The sequence below is a fragment of the Lepisma saccharinum genome, chromosome 1 (genome assembly GCF_977018435.1).
Source record: "Lepisma saccharinum chromosome 1, izLepSacc3.1, whole genome shotgun sequence".
NCBI lineage: Eukaryota > Metazoa > Arthropoda > Insecta > Zygentoma > Lepismatidae > Lepisma > Lepisma saccharinum.
In genome coordinates this window covers 120,207,271-120,230,932 of record NC_139229.1, presented here as the reverse complement: position 1 = coordinate 120,230,932, position 23,662 = coordinate 120,207,271, and the positions used below count along the sequence as shown (strand labels likewise).

Genomic DNA, 23,662 nt, shown 5'->3' with positions numbered 1-23,662 from the left:
CAAAACTTGGACGTTGGAGGACTGGAAACATGTCATTTGGTCAGACTAGTCAAGCTTTACCCTCTTCGCCACTACTGGATGCGTGTTTGTATGGCGAACACCCTTGACAGCATACGATGTGGACTGTCACCGCCCGACTGTCAAACATAGTGGTGACTTTATTATGGTCTGGGGCATTATATCATGGTATTCGGCAGCCCCCTTGTCACAATACACAGTCGGGTCTCATAAGCAGTGTATAGAACTCTTGGGTAACCAGATCCACCTAATGGTGCAAACCTTATTTCCAAACCGGAATGCCATCTTCCAGGATGATAATGCCCCCATTCATACTGCTGGCACTGTTGAACAGTGGTTTCCAGAGCATGCTGATGAGCTTCAACATCTTCCCTGGCCTGCCCAGTCCCCAGATCTGAATATCATCGACCCTCTGTGGGCTGTTTTGGAAACCAGGGTTTGGCATCTGATTTCCACCATGCTTCGTCTCTACCTGAGCTGGAGGCTGTGCTGCATGAAGAAGGCTTCAAAATCCACTCGCCACCATTCAGGACTTGTATCGGTCTATTCCGTTCCGAATCCAAGTTGTATTGCATGCTAAAGGTGGCCTAACGCCATATTAATACATGATGTTCCGACTTCCACAGGTGTTTCCATTATTTTGTCCAATACCTGTATGTGTTTCATTGTTCTTAAAAGTCAATATGACCAATTTCGAAATGTATCAAAATAAAAAATAGTTTAACATGCTTCCCTGCTTTCCTTTCTAGAGGTTGAATTACTAAAATCCTTCCTTATTGGGTGCATACATCAGAAGAGCAAGACACCTCTAAACATCCAGGTTTCTAGGTCTGGGCTCTAAACATATCAAAATAATACGAATGACCCTTTCCTCCCCTCACAGAATATATTTTTATGGTTTCAGCAGTGAAAAGGTTAAACTGCACATCCAGTTGTGATTAGCCTATCTAGAGCATAAAGTGGCATCAAAATTTGAAAAATTAAAGTTCTATATTGCTCAATGTGAATTCTTTGGGCAGTCTTGCTTTTGGAGAAAAGTTGAACCTACATCCTATAAACAAATTATCCACTCTCTCTTAACACTCCCTATAATTTTTCACACCAATAGAAAATTCTGGATTGGAATTCAGTTGGAATGTTACACTACATATACTCAGTAACCCAAAAAGTAATTCTGTATGCACTCGACATGTCTTCCAATTACTAAAGTTGTCATATTACGTCACTTAGTTACTGAAAGTTTGGAAATTTACCTTATGGAATTCTGATTTGATTGAGAAATAAGACATTATTGAATAGAGAAGTTAAACACTTACCAAATCCACTAGAGCTATGTAGAGAAACGTTCCAGCTGTAGCAGCAAATATCCAGTCGGAAGCACTGTGAAAATTTCCTAAGAGGACTCCTGCTGCCATTCCAATGAAACTGAGCACAGATGAGAAAAGATTATAAGCTATAGCTTGCTTGATACTCATGCCTGATTTCAACAGTACTGCAAAGTCACCTGAAATTCAATTTTTTTTTACTCTTTCTGTTAGCATGAGGTATTTATAATATATTCTAATCTGAATATTACCAAAAGTTTCAGCAAATTTTAAAAATACAACAATCAAAACATATCATCACTGAGCAAACACATCACTCAGAACAGATGAAGATAGACTATTTAGTGCTACGTCAAAAATTGCTCACCTTGTAATCAAGGGGTCCCAGGTTCAATACCTGGTGGAGGCACAGTGGTCAGGATCCCACTTTAAACTGTAGGTCCAGTTCTAATTAGCCTTTCTGTTCATAAAGTGGACTTAAAACAGCCATTCAGAAGGATCTAAAATGACGAATGACATATTTTCATGAAAATGAACTGCAGTGGAATTCAACCCCCCCCCCCCCCCCCAGGTATTAATTTTCTTGTCTAAAAGGATAGTTTCCAATCTAAATTATTGCCCATTCAATTAAGTGCTTTTGGCACCAAGGCATTCTCATTTTTGTCTAAATTGAATTCAGTGCTGTGCTTGCAGTCCAGTGTCGTGAATTTGTGGGTTCATTTCATTATTTAAATTAAAAGAAAACTCAGTTATGTTTAGAAAAGTCAAGTTTTGCAGCAGAATTAAAGTTCCATTTTTCGTAGCTCACGGGAAACACACACAGATGTGGTATCAACAGATTCTCTGATGAAGTTATTAGTGTATCACATTGATGTTAAAAGTCAATCTCTTACTCCAAATCAATAGGAACAGGAACATACTGTGATATTTTTGTGATATTTTAGCCTTTAATATCTGAATGAGCTGAAAACTGGAGCTTGTAATCTTCCAAATTAATAACTGTGAGACAGGATGGTAGAAGTGGGTAGGTGTCTTCCCTCAATATCCCCAATATCATTGTCTTTGATCTGATGACAAGGTAAGTGTTACCTGAACGGAGCATAAAAACTTACCTAGCTCATGAGGCAATTCATGACAGAGAACAGCTAGAGCAGTTGAAACTCCAGTTACTATGCTTCCAGCAAATGCAGCTCCAACTGCCATTCCATCTGTTAGATTATGCAGTCCATCTCCCATAATAACCATCCAGGCAACAGATGCCACCCCAGTCCCTATATTATGACTGTGTCCATGGGTTTCCTCTGGAGCTTCTGGCATCAAAACTCCACTCTCTACAGACAGTTCCTCGCCTGAAAAGAAAGTGCCAGTGTTCTGATTACTTACATATTCCAACACTCCCTCAAGCAAGATGTAAATTAGGTATGTATCAATGTAAAATTTCTACCATTATGGACGGACTACTACTAACCAGTCGCGGTGTGTGTGTTTGTTGGAAATCTCATTTTCTAATGATTATGTGTAACTATTGGTCTGATTTTCTCTTATTATCCCATTTTATTGCAACTAGTCCTTCACCTGATTCACTGCATCTGCTACTAACTACAGTTGAATCAATATCAGTTCCAATGTATCAGTTTCAACCTATACTATTGGCAAATTATGCAAAATTCACACTACATTAATTTATTTTACACCAATATCGTGATTGAATGGCTGGTATTTTAAATCAAAAATTGGTAAAGTGATATTGTTCAATGGCAATCAAATACTCGTATATTAATATTAATCAATATTCTAAACACTTTTAATTGTTACAATGTCAAGCGTCATTATTGGTGGGAATTGGTGAGAGTATTGGTTCAAAGTGGTATTAGCTCAGCTTCGCTGCTAATCGAAAGAAAATCCAACATTATTTTAAAAAAAATTCCGTCTGATCCATTCATCTCTGTAATATTTGTGTGAGATCATTACTTTGATAAGTTTTGCCTTAGAGACTGCACATCTAGACATTTCTTCTTTTCAGAAATAAGATGTATGTATTATGCTTATATATTAATAAGAATGTTAACAAACTGGAAGGACTGATTCACTCAATCATGACATAGGAGTTTATTATGGTAATATCAGATTAGTAAAGTTATTGGTAAGCTTTCTGGTATAACATTTTTGATATATACATATAAGATAAATGTTTATCACCAATATCTGTCGAGTTCATAATTGAAGTCCGACTTCTAATGTGTTAACCCCCCCAACAAAAAAATTGGATCCTTCATTTGAAATATATATTTTAATATTATAAATGGTAGATTTCACACTGATGTGAAAGGAAATTAGTTACATGAGACATTCAACATGGTGGGTTTTACACAAAAGTGGCAAGTGACACATTACCACAAACCATCTGACTAACCCTTTTCTCCTCTTGTCTGGAAAGAACACAAGGTGAGAAGCAGACCAAGGCAACAGGGTGGACTCTAGAAAGAACAGCCTGATCCAAGTGGCACTCGAAGTGACATGTGCATCTCCAGTGTGTCGACAAGCAATAATCTATAGTTCAAATCACAAACCCTGACACCTTCTGTAAACAAAACCACCTGCATGCAGAAAGCATTGCAAACTCATAGAAGTAAAATAATCCACACGGAAATCCAGCGTTGTTACAGGATTCATTACGTAAGGTAAAACAATGGCAAATTTGTAGTATGGGATACGCTGCCGCAAATGACGTCTCACTTTAAACCCAATGCTCTTTCTTTTCTTACTTATTGCTTCACCTTTATGGTTAACTCTTTGCACCAGTAATCATTTCCCATAAATTTGGCTTCTTTCTTTGAATATATTTTACTTGCATTTTTTAGACAAAATGATATAACATGGTAATGTATATTTCTAAGGTTTGATATAGATAGGAGTGTATTTGAAATTTGTTTGTACATTTTATGTAAATTGTATCTTATGTAAATAAAATATATAATGGGCATAAACAGCCATATGCATTGCTGTAAGTCCAATAAATATATTGATGATGATCAAAACAAGACAAAAAGTTCGTAAATTTATTGTGGTTGGAAACTTTGACAAGCATCCTAATAACGATTTTTGTTCCGCCAAATATAGTGCACTTCGTAAAATAACTTGGTGACATGGCAAGGCAAGATAAGTGTGAACATTTTGTAGTAATATAACTTTCAATGAGCTTAGAGATTTGTGTACATAATGATATTTTATAACATTGGTTATTTTCTAAAAATAATCATGTGAACAGCAAGGAAGTAGTGCAAGCAACTTAGTAATATTGCCTGACTTAGCCTTAGAAAAATAACATGCCGAGTTCTATGCATGAGGGAAAGTCTCCGTTTACTCCGAGCTTGTTTTCAAAACACCAGCAAGGACAGCCTTTGAAAAGGGGTGAGAAACAGATTCTACTCAATATTTATGTAACGTTCTGTCAGTAGTATCCTGAGAAACCAGTAAATGAAGTGGTTAAGTTGGTATCCCAGTGCAGTGGTGTGACAGTGTCTGCAGTTTTAAGGGTTATGAAAGAGAGAATGACCGGGAGAATAACAATGTATGCGGCTGCATATTCGTCTGATGTTTTGAGAACGGGTTCTCACATTCAGAGGCTCTTATATAAAATGAATAGGTGCGGCGAACTATGAGTGTAACAGCAGATGATTGCGGTCATGGATCAGCTGACGCGGAGTGATACATCGAATCGGTGAGACCGTTTGTTTACAGAAGGTCTCAGGGATGGTGATTTACAGCCCTGGCCCAAAACCATGGTAACGGTTGAAGTTTTTGCTTGCGATGACGTGTGACCGGCCAAGTGAATCCATCACTTCAATGTAAAGTTACGTGAAATGACAAAACGACAGTGTTGCAGTATACAGATATTAAACCCCAGAACAAGAACAATGTTTAGATGATAATGTGTACTACAGGCTGTGTAAAAGGAGATGTGATAGCCACTAACGCCGTCAAACTGTTGGGCGGGAACTTTACGTCACATACCATGAAGAAGTAATAGGATCTGAGCTGATTATGTCCTTTGCGATTAACCACTTCATTAAATGATTTACTAAATCTCATCAATTTACATTGTCGAGTTTATTATTTGTGTTCTTTTTGGTTTAGGTTTAATATCTTCTCCGTAGAGAAAATTATGCTCATTTCTTTGTTTTCCTTGACCCTGTACATTCAGGGCCAAGGAAGTCAGTAATAAGGTGTGTTATATACAGTGTACACCAGGGCCGGCGCTAGTAATTTTGCCGCCCTGGGAGGTAGCGGCAGATGCCGCTCCCTCTCGACCCCCCCTCCTCCCGTCATTACGTAGCAACGGTAAATTGAAAATTAATATATTCCTAAGTAAAACAAAACTATAAAATAAATAATTTTATTATACTATTAACCAAAAAAGGATATCTCGCTCGACCACATTTTTATATTGGACTTATTATTATACTTTATGAAAACTCTCTCTTTCTCCTAAATGTATCTTAAATGTAACAAGTACCTATTAGCAAAGAAATGAAGGCTTGACTTCATATGTTTAACGTTGTAGGTCTGTGATACATGATTGGATTTTTATAATGTGGGTGATCTAAGGTCTTAATTCTTTCCTGCGTTTTCCCCGCATAAAGCGGCTCTGGGGTTCACCCAGCCTCAAATGAATGGGTGTACCATGGGGGCAACCCTGGGAGGTAAAGGCGGCCGCAGAGTGGTGCTGATCACATCACCTCTAAAATGGCTGAGATCGAGAATGTGTGTGGGCCTACTCCCACATCCCCTAAACGTGCCTTCATGACATGGTGCTATGTGCACAGGGAACTTTACCTTTGCATTTAATATTCTTCTTCGTATAAAGCTATCTTGCATAAAATAGAAACAAGGGTGTTTCAGACATGATTGATAGGAGATAGTATTTTTATTAGCCTTAATTTCCAAGAAGAACTTCGTTCGCCACTTGCCACGTTTACCGACAAAGTTAATAAATCCGAGGTTCTACACTCACATTAGGTGCAAAATCATGACTCTTTATCAGTTTAAGGTCTCCTTTCGTGTAATTGTTTTCTTATAGCCAAAAACGCTTTTCGATCATCTTTTAATTCAGTAGCTTTCATGTGTTAACATTCCTGGAGTTTTCTACAATTTTCAAATAAAGATAAGATTGCATGTCTTTAAGCTTACTAATATCATAAAAGAAATGGAAAATTCACTATAATGTTTAAGCTGCTCAAATCTTTCTCTTAGAGCTAAAATAATCGTCTACGGCCTGGTAATAAATATCAACTTTGTACCGCTTTAGTGGATATTCAACAGTTTCATCATACTGAAACTGCTTCTCCTTTCGATTTCGGCCCTGTACAGTGTTGCCTATCTTTGGATAATCTATATCTAAATTTGATGCCAATTTTTTCTCATCAACCTGGACTCAAAGGTCGCCCCCTCCCCCCCGACGCCTCCACGAGAGGAGGGAGGGAAGTCCTACCAGGCTGCCAAGTGGCGTCTAAGAAACTTTGAAATTTTCATCAGCCTGCTTTTTTCAAAACGCCGATATGCTTGCAAGAAATCATCAAACACATCGTAGATTAATATTTTGAAGTCATTTGCTCATTACATTACGTGGAATAAGAAGTCATACGTACCATATAACTAGTGAGCAAAGAAATGTAAAGCCACACAACTAGTTTGCAATACACCGAGCCTCATGTGCGACCATTTGGACAGTTTTATTGTCGCCAATTATTTGAAGGAGCGCATCATATACCTCTCCCATTTGACATCTCAACAAAGTTAAGGCATATAGTGCTGATTAAACAATATAAAAAAGTCAAGACAGCATTTGTAATTCTTCTCCTTCGTGACCCTCACCGCCGGGTATGTGGCAGTCTTGGTCAAGAAGGTGTACAACACTGGCAATTGTGGAGGAGTACCATAGAATTGAATTCGTAGTAGTAGCTGTGGTCATATAGATATCGCAATTCTATACTTCACTTCACTGACCTGTAACACTGATCACAAACTTGCATATACACACAAATTTTAAAATTAAATACCAATCTGGCGGGCAAAACTATATAGTATCCACATTGCACGAGGGGGTGGGGAGACGATAACAGGGAGTGTATGATACAGGAAATGGTATCTTGGCTCTGTGTAGTCTGTTAAAAAAGGGCGTGTCTGTGTTCGTTCCTTAACGTGCAATGGAAGAATAGATAATTTGGCGTTTGTTTGATTACTCTGCAATCACATGCAGGAGATTCATAACGTGATGTTCTTTTGATTGTATGAAAAAAATACTGGTGACATTTTGAAGGATTCTATAGAGCAGAAGTTTAAAATGTATTATACAAATTAGTAATAGTATTTTAAATATTTATGGCAACGTGTTCAATTCACTGAAGTATTCTTAAAAATGTATACTGCTATGTAAGACCATTACAGACACATTAACATTTATTTCATAGAACGTACTATAAGCGATATTAAAAAATACAATACTTCTGCAACTCAATTCTGCTTTATGGCCAAGTTACAAAGCAAAAATTAAACCATTAAGCTAAACTCCTACAGCTGATCAAAATCTAATTACGGCTTCGCAGTAACGCAACTTAGCTTTGAACAAAACTTCGTGTATATGTTGTGCTTATAAAATACCGACACGAAAGTTGTATTAATCATTTTACACATCGGTAAGAAGCCACACTTGGTTTCTACTGCAGAAATTAAAGACTACACATCGAAAGGTGGAAAAAATCTGCCCTTGCATGTTGACCTGAGACTGCAGTGGCGTTCCCAGGATTTTCGAAAGGGAGGGGTTACGTACACTATTTTTGGTAGTCATCCCTCATTTTGCCATCTTTTCCTACATTTTACGTTCTTTCTTTTTAGGAATACTGGACCAACGGGAAGGGTTATAACCCCCACCAACTCCCCCTTGGGCACGCCACTGCCTGTGAGAATGAAATATTACTATATGCCAAGTTTGCATGAAAGCAAAGTTGTACAATATTACATTTCATGTTAGGCAGACTTTGATATATTCGCGGAAACATGTTGTGCATGAAGAAAAAAATGCAAGTGCATAGCCTAGTGTAAATATAGCGTACATAAATGCTCATTTGAACTTTTATTTTCTGGTATACACAGTACATTATGTTCAACGTACTTGGAAGATGTATCTTGTAATAAATAATAATAGCAAGTGGTGTGCGGTATCTAGAAAGAAAAATTCTGTCCCGATCCCGACTTCAGCAAATGACTTCCCTACATTTCTGGATCCCGAGCAGTCGGGAAATACCGAATGGTCATTTCAAAACGGTATTAATTCTTTTCTTTTCTACATTGCAAGTGCCTGGAATTTATCGGAAATTGTTAGTTTTCATTCCAGAAATACAAAGACAATCACTTAAGGTGAAAATGACGTGTAGAATTTGAAATTTCCAGAGCGTCGGAAAATTTCGGAAATTTCCCGTCCCGAAAATTTCCCGACTAGTCGAGAAATTGCGAATATTTCCCGTCCCGAATGACGGGATTTTAAAAAAAAAATCCCGTTCCGATCAATAATATTCTGTCCCACATAACAATAAGTACCTATCGATATTTATTTTCAATTTGTCTAAAGCCACAAAATGTAAAGTGTGGAAATGCTCATTTGTGTACTCGATTTCGTGTGTTCAGTTTCTGGTATGGTTTTCCTATCTGCATAGTGCAACACTAGCGCATAGATTTGGAATTCATTTCATTGATAAATTCACTTCTTACCGTCGTTTCGTCATCACGAGTAAACAACGGATTGGCCCAACCTATACTTCTAGTAACCTTGGTGATTTAGACCTTAGTCAAGTCAGAGGGAGGTTTTCAGAACCTGCACAACTGTAGGAAGTTTTACCCAGGACAGAGCACTATTCAATGTGATGTCAATCCCCAAACTTGTCACATTGTTTAATGTGTTGTAAACTCGTGGTAAAACTGAAGGAAGATCCTGGAAATGGGACTGAAATACTATTAAAAGAAATTTCGTAACCGGAACTAATTTGAAGTACCCTTTTTTATTTTATATTCTTATTGTAGAATTATGGGTATGCAAATATTCACCAAAGCATATTAACATATGAGTGATTATTTAGAGGCAGTGCCTAATATGCAAGTGATAAGCCAGCACTCCATATAATAGCAATTAACAAATTGGCCTCACCCAGCCTCAAATCAATGGGAACTTTGGGGGGGGGGGTTAAAGGCAGCTGGAGCATGATGCTAATCATATCACCTCCAAAAAAGGTAGAGATCGAGAAGGTGTGGGACCGTACTTCCACATTCCTTAAATGTGCCTTCAGGTATGGTTCTATATGCATGGGGATCTTTACCTTACCTAATTGGTAGAACTTGGCATGGATCACATAGCCTGTCTATTCTATACTTAATGTTCCATTATTTAAGGTTCCTTACCTTTTTGCTTCTTCCATTCACTTGTGGCTCGGTCTCTTTCATTGGTTTTTTTCCTCAGCTGAGAAGAAAGGCAAGTCTGTACAGTATCTTGTTCACATTGTAAAAATAAGTTGAATCTAAGGGCTATCCATATATTATACATACTGTACTAATAATCCTTAATATCATCTACGTAAGTGCTATTTCTATTTCTCCTCTGGTTATCTTTGTAACTAATCGACATGATGAAAATGAATGAACAGATGGAATGGGTGATAGAACAAACACTATGATGCTGATTGGGTTCAAATCTAGGACCCATAGCTTTGCAGCGTGATATGCTGACCATTTCATGCTATTAACAGTATCATATAAATAAGTCAAAAATGCTCCAAAAGTACTAAAGTAGCCTGTTTCTGTATTTCTCCAATATCAACAGTTGGTGAAATCTGAGTTTCCACAAGGACGTGGTCAAATTTGGATAACCAAAAGAACTAGGAACCAAACCAAGATTTCTTCACTGTAACTAGAAGTTATCAGGAATGTCTTTCAGCTGAATGGTACTTGTACTTGAAAACAAACAAAAACTATAACATAAGAATCATTTGCCACCCATGACCTGCAAATTGCTTTCTTCGTTAATGCAGATTTAGTCTGATCACTGTTTTATACTGATTTTATTTTTTGAATAATCATCCTCTTTGTTGCATGACCCTACAAAAATATATTCCTCATTAAGTATTGAACCTACCAGCACCAATGGCTAATAAATTACAACATAAGTCATTCTAAAATAATAAGGGGGGGGGGGGAACAAGTGATTTTTCATTGGGTGATGTAGTCATGCATTGAGGCCCACCATTCCTGTTATCCAGCTTTCTAGACCAGGGTCTGGTATAATTATTTCCAAGTAGCCACACCAAATTGTCTTTATGATGCAGGGTCAGCACTGAACTTTTGGTGCTCCCATTGGCATTGCACCTAGTAACCGATTGCATCGAGAGTGAGAGCTCTAACCATTCAGTAATGCAGGAGCCCCATATCAAATAATAGTAAAAATTATCAGTACAATATAAAAAAGATTTTTACAAAATACTTAAAAGTACTTACGTTTGTGAGTATGTGATTTATGTGAAACTACGTTTCGGGATATAACTAATCCCTTCATCAGGTAGACATACTATGCCAATTTAATTATGACAGTGGCTGTGTCAGACAATGCATGGATCAAGAGGGATTAGCCATGGGCAACCCTATTTTGAGGATCGCATCGGAGGTATTCATGCACTTCATAGAAAAAATTGCCCTAGATCAAATGGTAGGAAGTATTAAATATTTCGGGAGATACGTCGACGACGTTTTAGTAATAGGGGGAAAAGCTGATCTTCTGAAACTATTTGACGAACTGGGGAAACAAGATGCCCGAATTAAATTCACAAAGGCAGATATGGTAAAGGATGAAATGGGCATTTTAGATCTAAAAATCATCAAAACCGGAACAAAAATTAGAACTGAGGTTTTTCATAAAACCCTTGCCGGAGATTTATACATCCACAGCAAGTCAGAACATGCCAAAAGAACAAAACATAATGTTTTTCTTAACTTTTCATCTGGGGAATGCGATTAGCCTATGCAGTCAAAGGAAGGAGAGAGAAAAAGAAGAAGATAGATCTATAGAATGGAAAGAAGAATGGATATAAAGAGGAAAACTTGAATAAGATACGTAGGAAAGCATATACATTATGCAAAGAAGATGGGGAAAGAATGAATGATAACAAGGGAGGAAAGACTGAGGATAACGAAACCAACTTGGAGAATAAGAAACACAAATACATCGGTATTCCGAATTTTAAAGGAATTTCGGAAAAGATAGAAAGAGTAGCCAAAGAATACGGCATAAAATGCAGGATGAGAGCACCACAAACCGTTGAGAAATATTTCACACAATATAAAAAGGATGGAAAAGAAAGGAAAAATAAAACTGAAGATGAAAAATGGGTTTACAGTATTACATGTTCCTGTAATAAAGAATATATAGGTCAAACCGGCTGGAGCATGAAAATTAGATGGGGGGGGGGGACATAACAAAGATATAAAAGAAAGAATACCAAGAACCGAACTGTCAGAACACATAATTGAAGAAGAGCGTGAAATTCAGAAGCGGAAAATTAGGAGAGTTGATCATAAACCATTAAATAGGAATGTATACGAGGCAGCTTATATCTGCAAAGGGAGGGATAATAAATTAAATAGAGAAGATGGGAACATTGACAAAAAGTGGATAAAAATGTTCAAAAGGTGGGACACAACAAGGGAAAAAATCTGCTTCCAGGTCACCTCGGCCGTGGTTAACGCCTCTTGCGAAATAATAGATTTTGAGTTAGATATGACGTAACCCAAAGGAAGTAAAGGGGAGGGAAAAGAAGTAAGAGGAGAAATGCACTGCACCGCACAACTTTAGACATTCCATGAGAAGCCTCCTCAGTCTAGTGTACAGCGTCTATCGAGCCACACCTGAAAAAGTGGTTTTTAACATGTTCCGAGTATAATTGTTTTAGTGTTTCTATGGATACACTCATCAGCATTTTAACGAATGGTAGGAATAAGGCACTTTTACGCGTTCAGCAGCCTTAAGTCATTTTTTACCTATTTTTACCATACCTCTTGATCCACGCCTTGTCTGATGCACCGAATGACATAATTAAATTATCATAGTATGTCTACCTGATGAAGTGATTAGTTATATCCTGAAATGTAGTTTCACATAAATCATATACTCACCAACGTAAGTACTTTTAAGTATTTTATAAAATATTTTTTTATATTGTACTGATAATTTATATTACATGAGTAAGTCGCACCTGCATCAACATGAACAAATAATAGTATAAGAAAATTACCTCTTTTCTACGAGAAAAATGTTTCATACACCTTTCTAATAGGAAAAAAGCTAAGATAGCCAGAAATGCCCCTCCTGCACGCCACAGAGCCACTTTGTCATTATCTTCCAAACCAAGTGCCTGAAAATAGTAGAAAACAGATGCAATTAAATTATGAATATGAAATGAAAAACACATAAATTCCAGAAATTCAATTTTTCATCACAATATTACCAAAACTTGAAGAGAAACTTTACTAATCATTGTTGCCATTTTTTTTTTCAAGACTGCCAAAAAATATTTCAAGGGAAGTGAAGTATAAACGAGAAACAGTTTCTAAGAATTCCAAGAAAAATCATCCTGTATTTCTGCGTTTGACTGCCATGTGGGAGACGTGGGTTCGATTCGCGGGGTGGGTGATCTAAGGTTGGAATTTTTTCCGGCCTTGTCCCTGCATAAAGAATCTCTGGGGCTCACTCAGCATCAAATCAATGGCTACCTGGGATCAACCTTTGGGGATAAAGGCAGCAAGAGTGTGGTCCTGATCACATGATCTCCAAAATGGCAAAGATTAGGAATGTGTGGGCCCCTACACCCACATCCCCTAAAATGTGCCTTCATGGCACAGTGCTATATGAATGGGGAACTTTGCCTTGTATATCTGCCTCAAACTGTAATGAGTTTGTAGCTAAAAGCAGTGTGTGTTTTGGGGGAGAAGGGACTTTCAGTTGTAAATTTGAACAAATACAATTAAATCAACTTTACAATAATCTAGCGCTTCAGAAATACAATAACACAAACATGCAGTACGAATCAGTTTAAGCATATTTGGCACTCACTGGGAACCAACCTAGGAACCCTTAATCACAAGACAATACTCCCCATCAAGGAATCCCTTTTGTTGACAACAAATATATAATTTTAGTTTATTATTACAAACAAATTAACTAAATTTTATTGTTGTTGTTGTGTATGAACAATAAAAAAACCTTGATGTTATCATCTAAATGGTACAAGGATAATAAGAGTTTTATTTCTACGTGCGAGTTCTGGTCATGTTGCAAATCTGAGGAGAACTTACACCATCTTTTTCTTTAGATAGAGTTTATAAGATAAAAACAGGATTCAATTGCCTAATATTTAGCTAATTTATTACATGAGCCTAGAATTCAAATTCGTTGTATGTTGTTGTCTTTCTTAAAGATGATTGACCAAACTTTTTTATTATTTAATTAATTCTGTGTACTATATGTACATCTAATTCACGCAATATGTTAATGGAAATTTATAGTAACTAGAAGCTTTAAGACTCAAACTTGTTTTTTTTTGGCAACTCCTATCTTTGCTTTGTTTGTTACTAATTGTTGCACATATGGAAGGTTATGGGGGAAAACAGCTATTACTATAATTCCAAAACTAATAAATAAATGACAGTTCTTGGATTACCCACTACTTACATGTGGGAGCAAGTGTAGCAGGGCATCTCCAGCTAATGTTCCTACAGCCAAAGCTACCAGAAAGTTGAGTAATTGTTGGAAAATTAAAGCTTGCATTATAGGAATTAAAGCCGCTCCAGACAGCCCAATAAGACTCATTAGAAGGATGCTTAATGTTGCATACAGCCAAACTGAAATACAAAATTCATAGTGAAGTATATTTCCATCATGTTTTCCTGAAGAGATATAGGTTACAGCAATGAATTATACATATATGTAATTTTACATCTTTAGTCATAAAATAATATTGAGTAAAAATATCCGTATATCTGGAGAATACTACAAAAATGAAAAGTATGAACTGTGATATGTTGCTCTATGTGTACTAGTTAGAATATGACATATACCTTAATTTTAATTATGCCATTAATTTCTCAACTGTGTATACACAAACGTACACTGAATCATCCTTGTAAATCCTAATTGAAAAGAATTACCATATTCTGCATTCAACGAATATCAAGCGGCGAAAAAAGAAACACTCTCCAATTAGTCATAATCAGTAATTACATAATGACCTTTATTTAACAACTTGTGAAGGTAGTTCTGATTTACAATTAACAAACCAAACCAATTTTTTTTTTAAGGTTTCAGAAACTTGAAAATACATTTAATTTAAATAAAATAATAAAGAGTTGATATATTTTAAAATAAAATAGGACCACCTTGACAATGAAGTGGTAATCAAGGAGTCCCAGATTTGATTCTTGGTGGAGGCACATGACACAGTGGCTCAAACCCCTCTTTAAACTGAAGGTCCAGTTCCTATTAACCTACCCAAGAATGACTTAAAAAAAACTCTTAGTGATAAATGTATTCAATTTGAATGAATTTTACCCAAATCATCAAAATTTCAAGCTTTGAATGAGGTATCTTTATACAAAATTTTACATTTGCATTTCTCATAGTTCTCTAAAGAGGAAACTCAAGATAACTAATGTCTTGTAAAAAAAATATTTTATTGGCATTTCACTCCATGAAATATATTTCCATATTAATTTGTTGGTGATAGGTCATAGTATCAATTGTTAGTGTCAATTGTTTGACTCTTATTGGCAGACAAATTTGATCCAGATATTAAACATTCCATTATGCTGAAACTTGGTACTGCACGGCGAAGCACCATAAGAGGCCCGGAGGCCGGGCCTACCTAATATATTTGGCTATTACCAGAGGCGAAGCGTCCGGTCATTGGAAGATGCGGCAATGACATAGCAAAATAATAATAAAAAAATTGCTTTTTAAATATTTTAGAGAAGAAGTAAAAAATAAGTCAGAATACTCGCATATTTGAGCGAAATTAGTCACTCAACGCCATAAAACAGATAGAAATACGCAAGAAATTCGCTAAGTTTAGTGAATCGAAAGGAGAGCCCAGTTCTACACCCCCGCTAGAAAGAGCTGGGGGGGGGGGAAGCAGTATTTCTCCTTTTCAATTTTTTTCTTTCTTTTGATCCTGCGGTTCAAATATCGGTTTCTGAAAATAATGTTCTTACTTTACAAAACACGAAGTACTTCAATGTTGCTTTGTGTTTACTATGCTTACGAATGACAAGACTGATCAAGATTTTTGTTCTCGAAGTGACAGACATACTTACTTAGACAGAACCTTTTCCCTAACATATCTTACTTTCACACCAGGGATGGTCAACAACATCAGGATTTCAGAAAATTTAGAATCTCGATTCGGAAATTTTACTACCTGGATTTCGGAGAGACACGTTAACAATTTTTCCATTTTTCGGGTAGAATTTAAGAAAGTTTAGTCTTCCTTATTTTATGACAATATACAACGTAGAAGAAAATGAATTTGGCCAGCTCTACTTCACACATCTGTACAAACACTGTTATCATCATTATCAATGTAGAAATCTCCCCTCCCCCTCCACGGTTGAAAGATTGACCCTGATGTTTTTCAAGTCTTGCGATGACTACGTAAAAATGTCACGCTTCGCCACTGGCTATTACGGATTATTTTATTACTTACAATTTCATTAAACAACACCTTAATACAAGAAAACTAAAATTCTAGGCTTTACGATAATTTCCACAAATTTCCATCCTTATCAGGGGCTCTACCGTTGCATGTCGAGCCACTTCTCTGAGGGCCTCAGCTGGTCCCATAACATTCTATGTGATTCATGCGGGAAAGCATAATTTTAGGGGCACGTTTACCAGAAATGAACACAGTGAGTCTGGCCTCACGCAGTGATGCCAACCCAAGCATAATTGTGCTAAACATAGTACAATTTGAACTTTGTTGGTACTTAGTATATACCTACTTGGTACCAAGTAAAATATAGCATCATCTACAAACATGCGTTCCTGGGAGACAGATAGATTAAATTCAGAGGAATATATTTTGAGAAAAAGAAAGAAAAATTAAAGAAATTGCAGATCTTATTTGTTTCAAAGAAAAGGTAGCATACCGATCCAGCCACATCTGGTCCACAGTCTTCTTTTCATCTTTTTTTTTATCTTTCCTTACTTAGTTCACAAGGAACATTTTATTGAAGGAAATTGGTAGAAAGTTAGGGTCACAGATAAAAGAAGCTGCCGCCTTTCTTAGTCGTCGAATTTTCTCAAACATTTTCAAGAGTTATATTTAGAGCCCGGAAGTTCAGGCATTTATTTTCATTAAAATAGGCAGGCAAAAAGGCATTTATAATGTGGAAAATAGGCACTAAAAATGAAAAAAAGGCAAAATAAACCGAAAAAATGGCACATTTGAAAGTCGCTAACTTTTATATATAATTTCTGGCAACATGTTAAAATCTACAATGGGAAGAGCATTTCAATTTTCTCCGTCTTGATTGCACATAACTACAAGGTGTTTTTTTAAGTTCTCAACATTCATTGATAGTCGTCTGTCAGAGAGAATGTTTTTCATAATAGAAAATGATCTTTCTACTTCGACAGAAGTTATTGGAGCATACATAGAACAACTCATTTTGGTAACATCAATTTCACCTTTTAGAATATCACAAATTGTTTTCAATTGTTTCAAGTCCTTATTTGCACTCACTACCCGTTTGCACTTTTCCGCAACAGCTGACCCCTTTTCTCCTGGCACTTCCATCATCTGCTGCATAGATTCCTCGAAGATTTTCATGGATGCTACAAGAGTCTCGCCTCTTTTTTCTAGCTTCGTAATTGTCTCTGGCAATGCACCATAATGTGCAAAAATAAACGACAGTTTATTCTTCAGTTCTGAATAGCACAGGAGTTTTTCACTTCACGAATTGAAGCCGCTTCATTTTCTGGATGAGCATCGATCACCTCACTGATTTCTTCAAGGTTGTTAGCATAATATATAGCTGCTGATATCCAGGTTCCCCATCTTGTCAAGACTGGTTGCGGAGGAAAACTAAGCTCAGGCGTAACTTCCTGAAATTTTCGGGTTCGAGAGGGAGATTTCAGAAATATCTTCTTTGTGTTCGAAATCAACCTCTCCGCTTCAGCAGTCAATCATGCACAAGGAAATGTTAACCGAAAGGCAATATCCTAACTCAGCATGAAATACTTTTTTTCTCACACTTTTCTCCTTCAGCAATGTTGAAACATGTGTGAGTTCAATATTACTTAAATAAGGCGAAAATTATTCACGTAATAAACGGAAGAAAAATAAATGCCAACATTTCTTTAAAAAAATGGTCAAATTTAATTGAAAAAGGCAGAAAAAGGCATTATAATTAAAAATAGGCAGTGGGGTCCCAAATAGTCAAAATAGGCAAAATGAAAAGGCTTCTAAAACATTCGAAACAACATAAAAAACGTATATCCGGAAAAATTTTATCAATATATGCACTAAATAAAAAGAGGCATTTTGCCAAACTTCCGGACTCTAGTTATATTGAACCAATTATATTGGTTAAACCATTGTAACTAATTTAATGGGGGAAATTACCAATATTTTTTAACTAATCAACAACACATGTTCACATCACAACTCCCCCCAAAATAGATGCATAAAATGAACTTAAGACCTAAGTCATCCAAGCACAATTTAGTTACATTTAGCAAAATTTAAGAGTTTAATCAGCACATTTTTCCTGATTGGGAGGTTGGCAACGCTGGACACACGGTACAAACTGGGCTTCACATCTGTTTCTTGTCCAGCGTGGGATGTCCAACGAGGGGGTAAAGGGAAGGTGAGGGTAGAAAGGCAAAGACAGGTTGTTCCGAGGGAGAAAAAAAAATTCTATCACAGTATTCTGCAGTTTAGTTAGTTTCTCGATTTACTCCTGTTGCATTGTGATTGTTGTTTTATTGTTATCTTTCTTTCTTTTCGTTCATTTTATTTTTTTGTTTTTTATTATTACTTAATTGATTTGGTTTATTTCACTTCACTTTTTGTGCCACTTTTGGTTAATTTGCGAAGATGGGGATGAGTGATGATATAATGAAATTGATGAACGGACAGTCTGAAACACCCATGCCCAGGCCAGGATTCCAACCTAGGACCCCTGCCGTCATAGCGTGATGTGCTAACCACTCTGCCATAGGGCCCGGCTTTCATTGTTGTGAGCGTGAAGTGAGCAAGGGGAATAATGACTTGTATTACTCTGGAGTGCTACAAAAACAAACATAAAAGCCTATTACTGGGCATAGGAAGAAAGAAGTGGCATCGGAACATTGATGACTGCCACTCGAATGACATCTAAAGCATCAATTTACAATAAAATGAAGAAATACGATTTATGAGTTAGCACATATCAAGAGTAGCTATTCAGGTACGTTGATAGATTCAAGAATATGTTGTTACATTTTCAAAAATAACTTTAAAGGTTATATTTTTCATATTTTAAAAAAGTCTCGCCCATAACAACACAAACTCACCAGCCTGTGCCTTCCCTTCCAGCGATACCACGCTTCACCACTGCTCCCTTCTATCCACTACACCTCATATATATAACTGTTGTATTTTATGAGCAATCAAGAGGTATCAGATGATTCAATTGTTGACCATAACAGGCTAGTAAATGGTTCAACTGAGAATATTTTGCTGAATGAAGTTATTTGATATGTCTCTCAGTACCAGGCGCGGTTGGCTGTATAGCGCAAATGTGCAGTGAACCCCCAGTAATATACAAAATAAACAATAACTGAGAAGTTCATAAGCGTAGAGTGCCAAATTCTCTTAGTGAGAAGGAGAAACCGCGGGCCAGAGCCACTCAGCTCCCCTCTAGTTCCGTTTCGTTCAAAGCCTCTGCTGAACCTCCGCAAGGCAACCCCTACCATGCTAAAAGCTTAGGGTGGCTAGCAGAAGCTCGACGCGTACATATGGCGAAAATACATGCAGTCGGCTACTCCAGGAAGGTCATCTCGTCAAAACGGACATGCGCAGTTCGTAGGATCACCAGCGAGCTGGAGTCAACCACCCTCTACTCTCTTCCAGTGTTGCACTATGTGTTTCAATTTGAATTCATTTGGCATTCTCTTTGTATTTTTATATTTTACAAGACTTATTACATTAATGAAGAGGGTGTAATATAAATGTAGAGGTGACCCCAAATGAAAGCTAGAAGTAAAGATGATGGGACAATAAGATAAATATGATAGAAAACAACTTGCCTACACATTCAGAGTTTTCATCTTTAAGATGGAAACACTTCAGGTGGAAGGAGCCGAAAAGTCAAAAATAGCGCGAGGGCGAGGGGTTGCTTATCGGACAAGACTTAAACAACCTTTTGGTCTTCTTACGTCAGACTAAATGCTTTCGTTGACATGTTAGGCTTTTTAGGTTTAGTTGTCTTAGAATATATACACTCAATTTTCGGGACTTACTGTGCTTGACCAAAAATGTAATATTTGCTATTTATTCAAGCTTAACCTAACAATGAAGGCATTTCGCACTTACGTCAGAAGACGACCAAAAAGTTGTTTGGGTTTCGTGCGATCAGTTATACTCTAGCGTGAGAGGGTGTTCGAAGGGACACGCGCATTTAACTTTGTTACGTGTCATTGTCTCCATACTTGTTAGTTTGTTTTGAAGTGCATGGCTGCTGATTGAAATATATATGGCATAATGATACGTTGAGTGAAGTGAGGTGGATTGTGTATTGGAAGGAGTGTAGTTGTTGCTGTGCGAGAAGTTAACATAGTGCATAGAATAGAATATAATCACTTTGATTTAGCGATATACTTTCAAATAGTTATATAAGAATTATCTTGTAATCAAGGGGTCTTGGGTTTGATTACTGATACATACTCATTTTAGCAGGCAGAGGTTTGTATTTTTAACTGTAGGTTCAGGATCCAGTTCCAGTTATTTGCCAGTGGTGGGACCAGAAAAGAGTTGGCAAGAGTGGAAGAGGCAAAATTGAGGCGACAATATTTTCTGAATTCTGAGATACCCCTAAATACAATACCATACTAATCTTAAATTAAAATGATCGCCCCCCTACACACACACTCCTTGGTGCTGTAACTGTTATCTGAACATAAAGCAAATTAACTTGATAATTTTCCCAGTACTATCTCTACGAACCAAATCGTGTAGTGTCTCAAAAGGTTTAAATAAGTCCACTTTGCAAAATTTTGGTGAACCCCCAGGAAAATTATTCACGAGCCGCGCCTGCTCAGTACACCAAATTTTATGTTTGTATGTTTGGTTGATTCTTAGAAATCGAAGGTTCAAATTATATTCACTGTTGACTTAGATTGCCTGAGTCCCACAGACAAACAAAAGCACCAAGTGTATTTACATTAGTAAGATTGCACTAGATACATCTTTCAGGCCACTAAATTTTATCTTTGCATCTCTGGTAGTTTATGAGTAATTGGTAGGTATTGATTGGGTTCGATTGTTGACTAGAGCTGACAAATTACTTGAGTAAAATTACCTGAATTGCTTTTTCGACCCTCTTCTTCACGATTATGATGGCCATGCATGTCTTGCACACGGTAACACGATCGATGATCTAATTCATAGATAATAGAAGGACAAAGATGCAGAAAGTTGACCTGATTTATCACACTGTGGTACGGTTCCAATCCATAGACCATGAGAATGTCTTGAGGTGATAAGCACAAACTTGGCTCCTGGAATCAAAAAAAGTTTGTTTGCATTGTCTTTACATTAAGATAACAAGTAAATATGTAAAAGAGATTACATCTTGCATCATATGTAGCCACAATGTCACAAGATGAAACGGTTCGTGCACTGATGACTAGGTGAGTTCTGAGAAGGTTCTAAGTTTATGAGATGTTGATTCCCTGAAGATAAATGTGACATTAGTTGTAGAATATTTGGAAATTTCTCCAGAATTTGTATGGTCGTAACCCAAGAGAACATCATCATTCATCACCACACTACCAACTCATACTAAACCAGTCACTTAAGTTGAACATAACATAATATTCTCACTTAACATACGCAGTGGTGGGTTGGTGGATTCATAACACTACTAAATCAAGAAGACATAACACTCCCCCTCCCTCATTACGATCATATCCTCTCGATTACAAAAATCTTTGGTCCACCACTGAATTCTTAAGTACTTTTTAACATGTTATTGTTTGCCTAGATCAATGAAATGTGTAGTGAATGCTCAGTGAACAAAGTGAACACTCAGCTAATTTGATGGGCAAATTTTCACTTGCTCACTGTGGGGAGGTCTCTTTCACCCATCAAGATATTATGTCACAGCTGCCTTTGGCAAAATAATGGCACTACCCAGGAAAATGTATTTGTTACTAGATCCTCCTTCAATTAGGAAGATGGTTCGAGAAAGGTTTCTGTAAAAGCATTTGTAGAAAAGAAGTTAATATTGGTCAAGTCTTCATTCTTTGGAAAGAAGGGTGAAAGAAAGACACCCCAGTTACATTTCTTCCTTGGGTTTTTGTTAAAGCCTAGGGAAAACAACATTTAGTAGGTGACAGAATTGTGTGACTATCAGGCTACTGATATCCCTAATTGCAGAACCTTCTTACTCTTTGGGTATTGTTAATAAGCATAAAGATTATTTACATAGAACAATCTTATATATTCAAAAGTATCTGCAACAAACATCTTTCCTAATTTGATGGGGCTCTAACAGATTACAATTCAGCATAATTGTTGGAATATGCATCTTTTATTTGCTCTGAAATGTTTTTCAATGAAGAATATTGATGTGAAAGTACACATATTATTGTTATATGATCTATGAGCTAATGAGCATCTGTCTGGGAGATCCAGGTATGATTCCGGAGTGGGTGACCTAAAGGTTGCAAATTTTTCAGCATAAAGCAGCTCGGATCTAAAGGTTGGAAATTTTTCTGCCCTTGTCCCTGCTCTGGGGTTCACACAGCCCAGTGGCATTTTCTCTGGGTGTGTAAGTTTTGTGTCATTGTCTTTGTGTATCTAGTAGTTAATGAGTAGTTTTTTTATAAATATACTGTGACATAAGAATTGTGAAGGTTTTTCTGAAATTCTCAGTGTTTTAAGTGGCTGGCATTATACAAACACAGACAAGGCAAGCAGATCATTGGCTCGCGATTTCAACCTCTTTACTGCTTTATCAGACAACGACTGCACATGCAAGTATAATATAGGGGCCCCTTAGTGAAAAAATATCGAGATGTACAATAGTTAGCTACCCCCCCCCCCCCCCCAGTTTAAATCAAATTAACTTTTACCGCAAATACCCTGCCATCCCATTTTTTGTCATCGACATAGGCTATATATCAGTGTAGTAGTATCTCGAAACTAAATCAGAATGGGTGTTCTTGGGTATGCGCTCGAAATGTTGGAAGGTAAAGCTACAATTCCTAAATCAGAATGGTCTGAATCTCTGATCAATAACTGGAAGAAGAAATTAGAAATATTTTCTCTTGCTTATCGCAGTGGCACAGACAGGATTATTTTTTGGAGGAGGGAAGAGGCTTCACGCAGTCAAATATTTTGTTCGTGATTGTATTTTTGCTTGAAACATGTTTCTTAAAAAAATTAGGTTACATATAATACACATGTATGTATAAATACTGTTTGGAGAAATTGATTAAAGGGTAGTAAGCACTCTTCTTTTGAACTTTGAGGTGGATGAACCTTCAGCCCCCAAAGCCTGGCTGTGCCAGGCTAAGATTGTATATAAGAGCCGTTCACATTACGATTCTTATACTAATAGTGAGTTATATATTCAAGCAAACTTATCATTTCAGTTTTTCAGTCTTGGGGGTTGAACCTGATCTCTAGATTGTCGAATGTGACCTAGCATCACAAGGTCAATTGCAGTCTGCTACAAGAAAATATCAACAGACTCCATTCTTGAGAGATACCTAGATAGATAAAGCGCTGATGAGACTTTATTCACTGAAAATTTGTCACTCAATGAAATGCCGATTGCAAGGACTGGACTCCCCCCCCTTTCCTCCCCCAAAAGATTGTTGCCGCACGGGCACGGTGTTTAATTTTGATGTTAATGGACCTCAATATTATTATTATTCATAGTTTTAACAATGTCATTTCTTTTCAATAGACCACTCATATTTCTTTGACACTTTTACATGAAACAAGAACCATTTTGTTAAT

General features: G+C 36.9%; 1 protein-coding gene across 1 annotated transcript in view; it reads right to left on the bottom strand.

Moving 5' to 3' along the window:
• Positions 1-23,662, bottom strand: part of Zip71B (Zinc/iron regulated transporter-related protein 71B) — a 64,341-nt gene that overhangs the window by 4,696 nt on the left and 35,983 nt on the right. Inside the window, exons 3-8 of the mRNA XM_083137926.1 lie at positions 20,994-21,192; positions 14,110-14,279; positions 12,674-12,793; positions 9,795-9,852; positions 2,456-2,692; positions 1,335-1,522 (exon numbers count right to left, since the gene is read on the bottom strand). Of these exons, the coding sequence (XP_082994052.1) occupies positions 1,335-1,522; positions 2,456-2,692; positions 9,795-9,852; positions 12,674-12,793; positions 14,110-14,279; positions 20,994-21,192 (972 nt within the window). The remainder of the gene's footprint in view (positions 1-1,334; positions 1,523-2,455; positions 2,693-9,794; positions 9,853-12,673; positions 12,794-14,109; positions 14,280-20,993; positions 21,193-23,662) is intronic.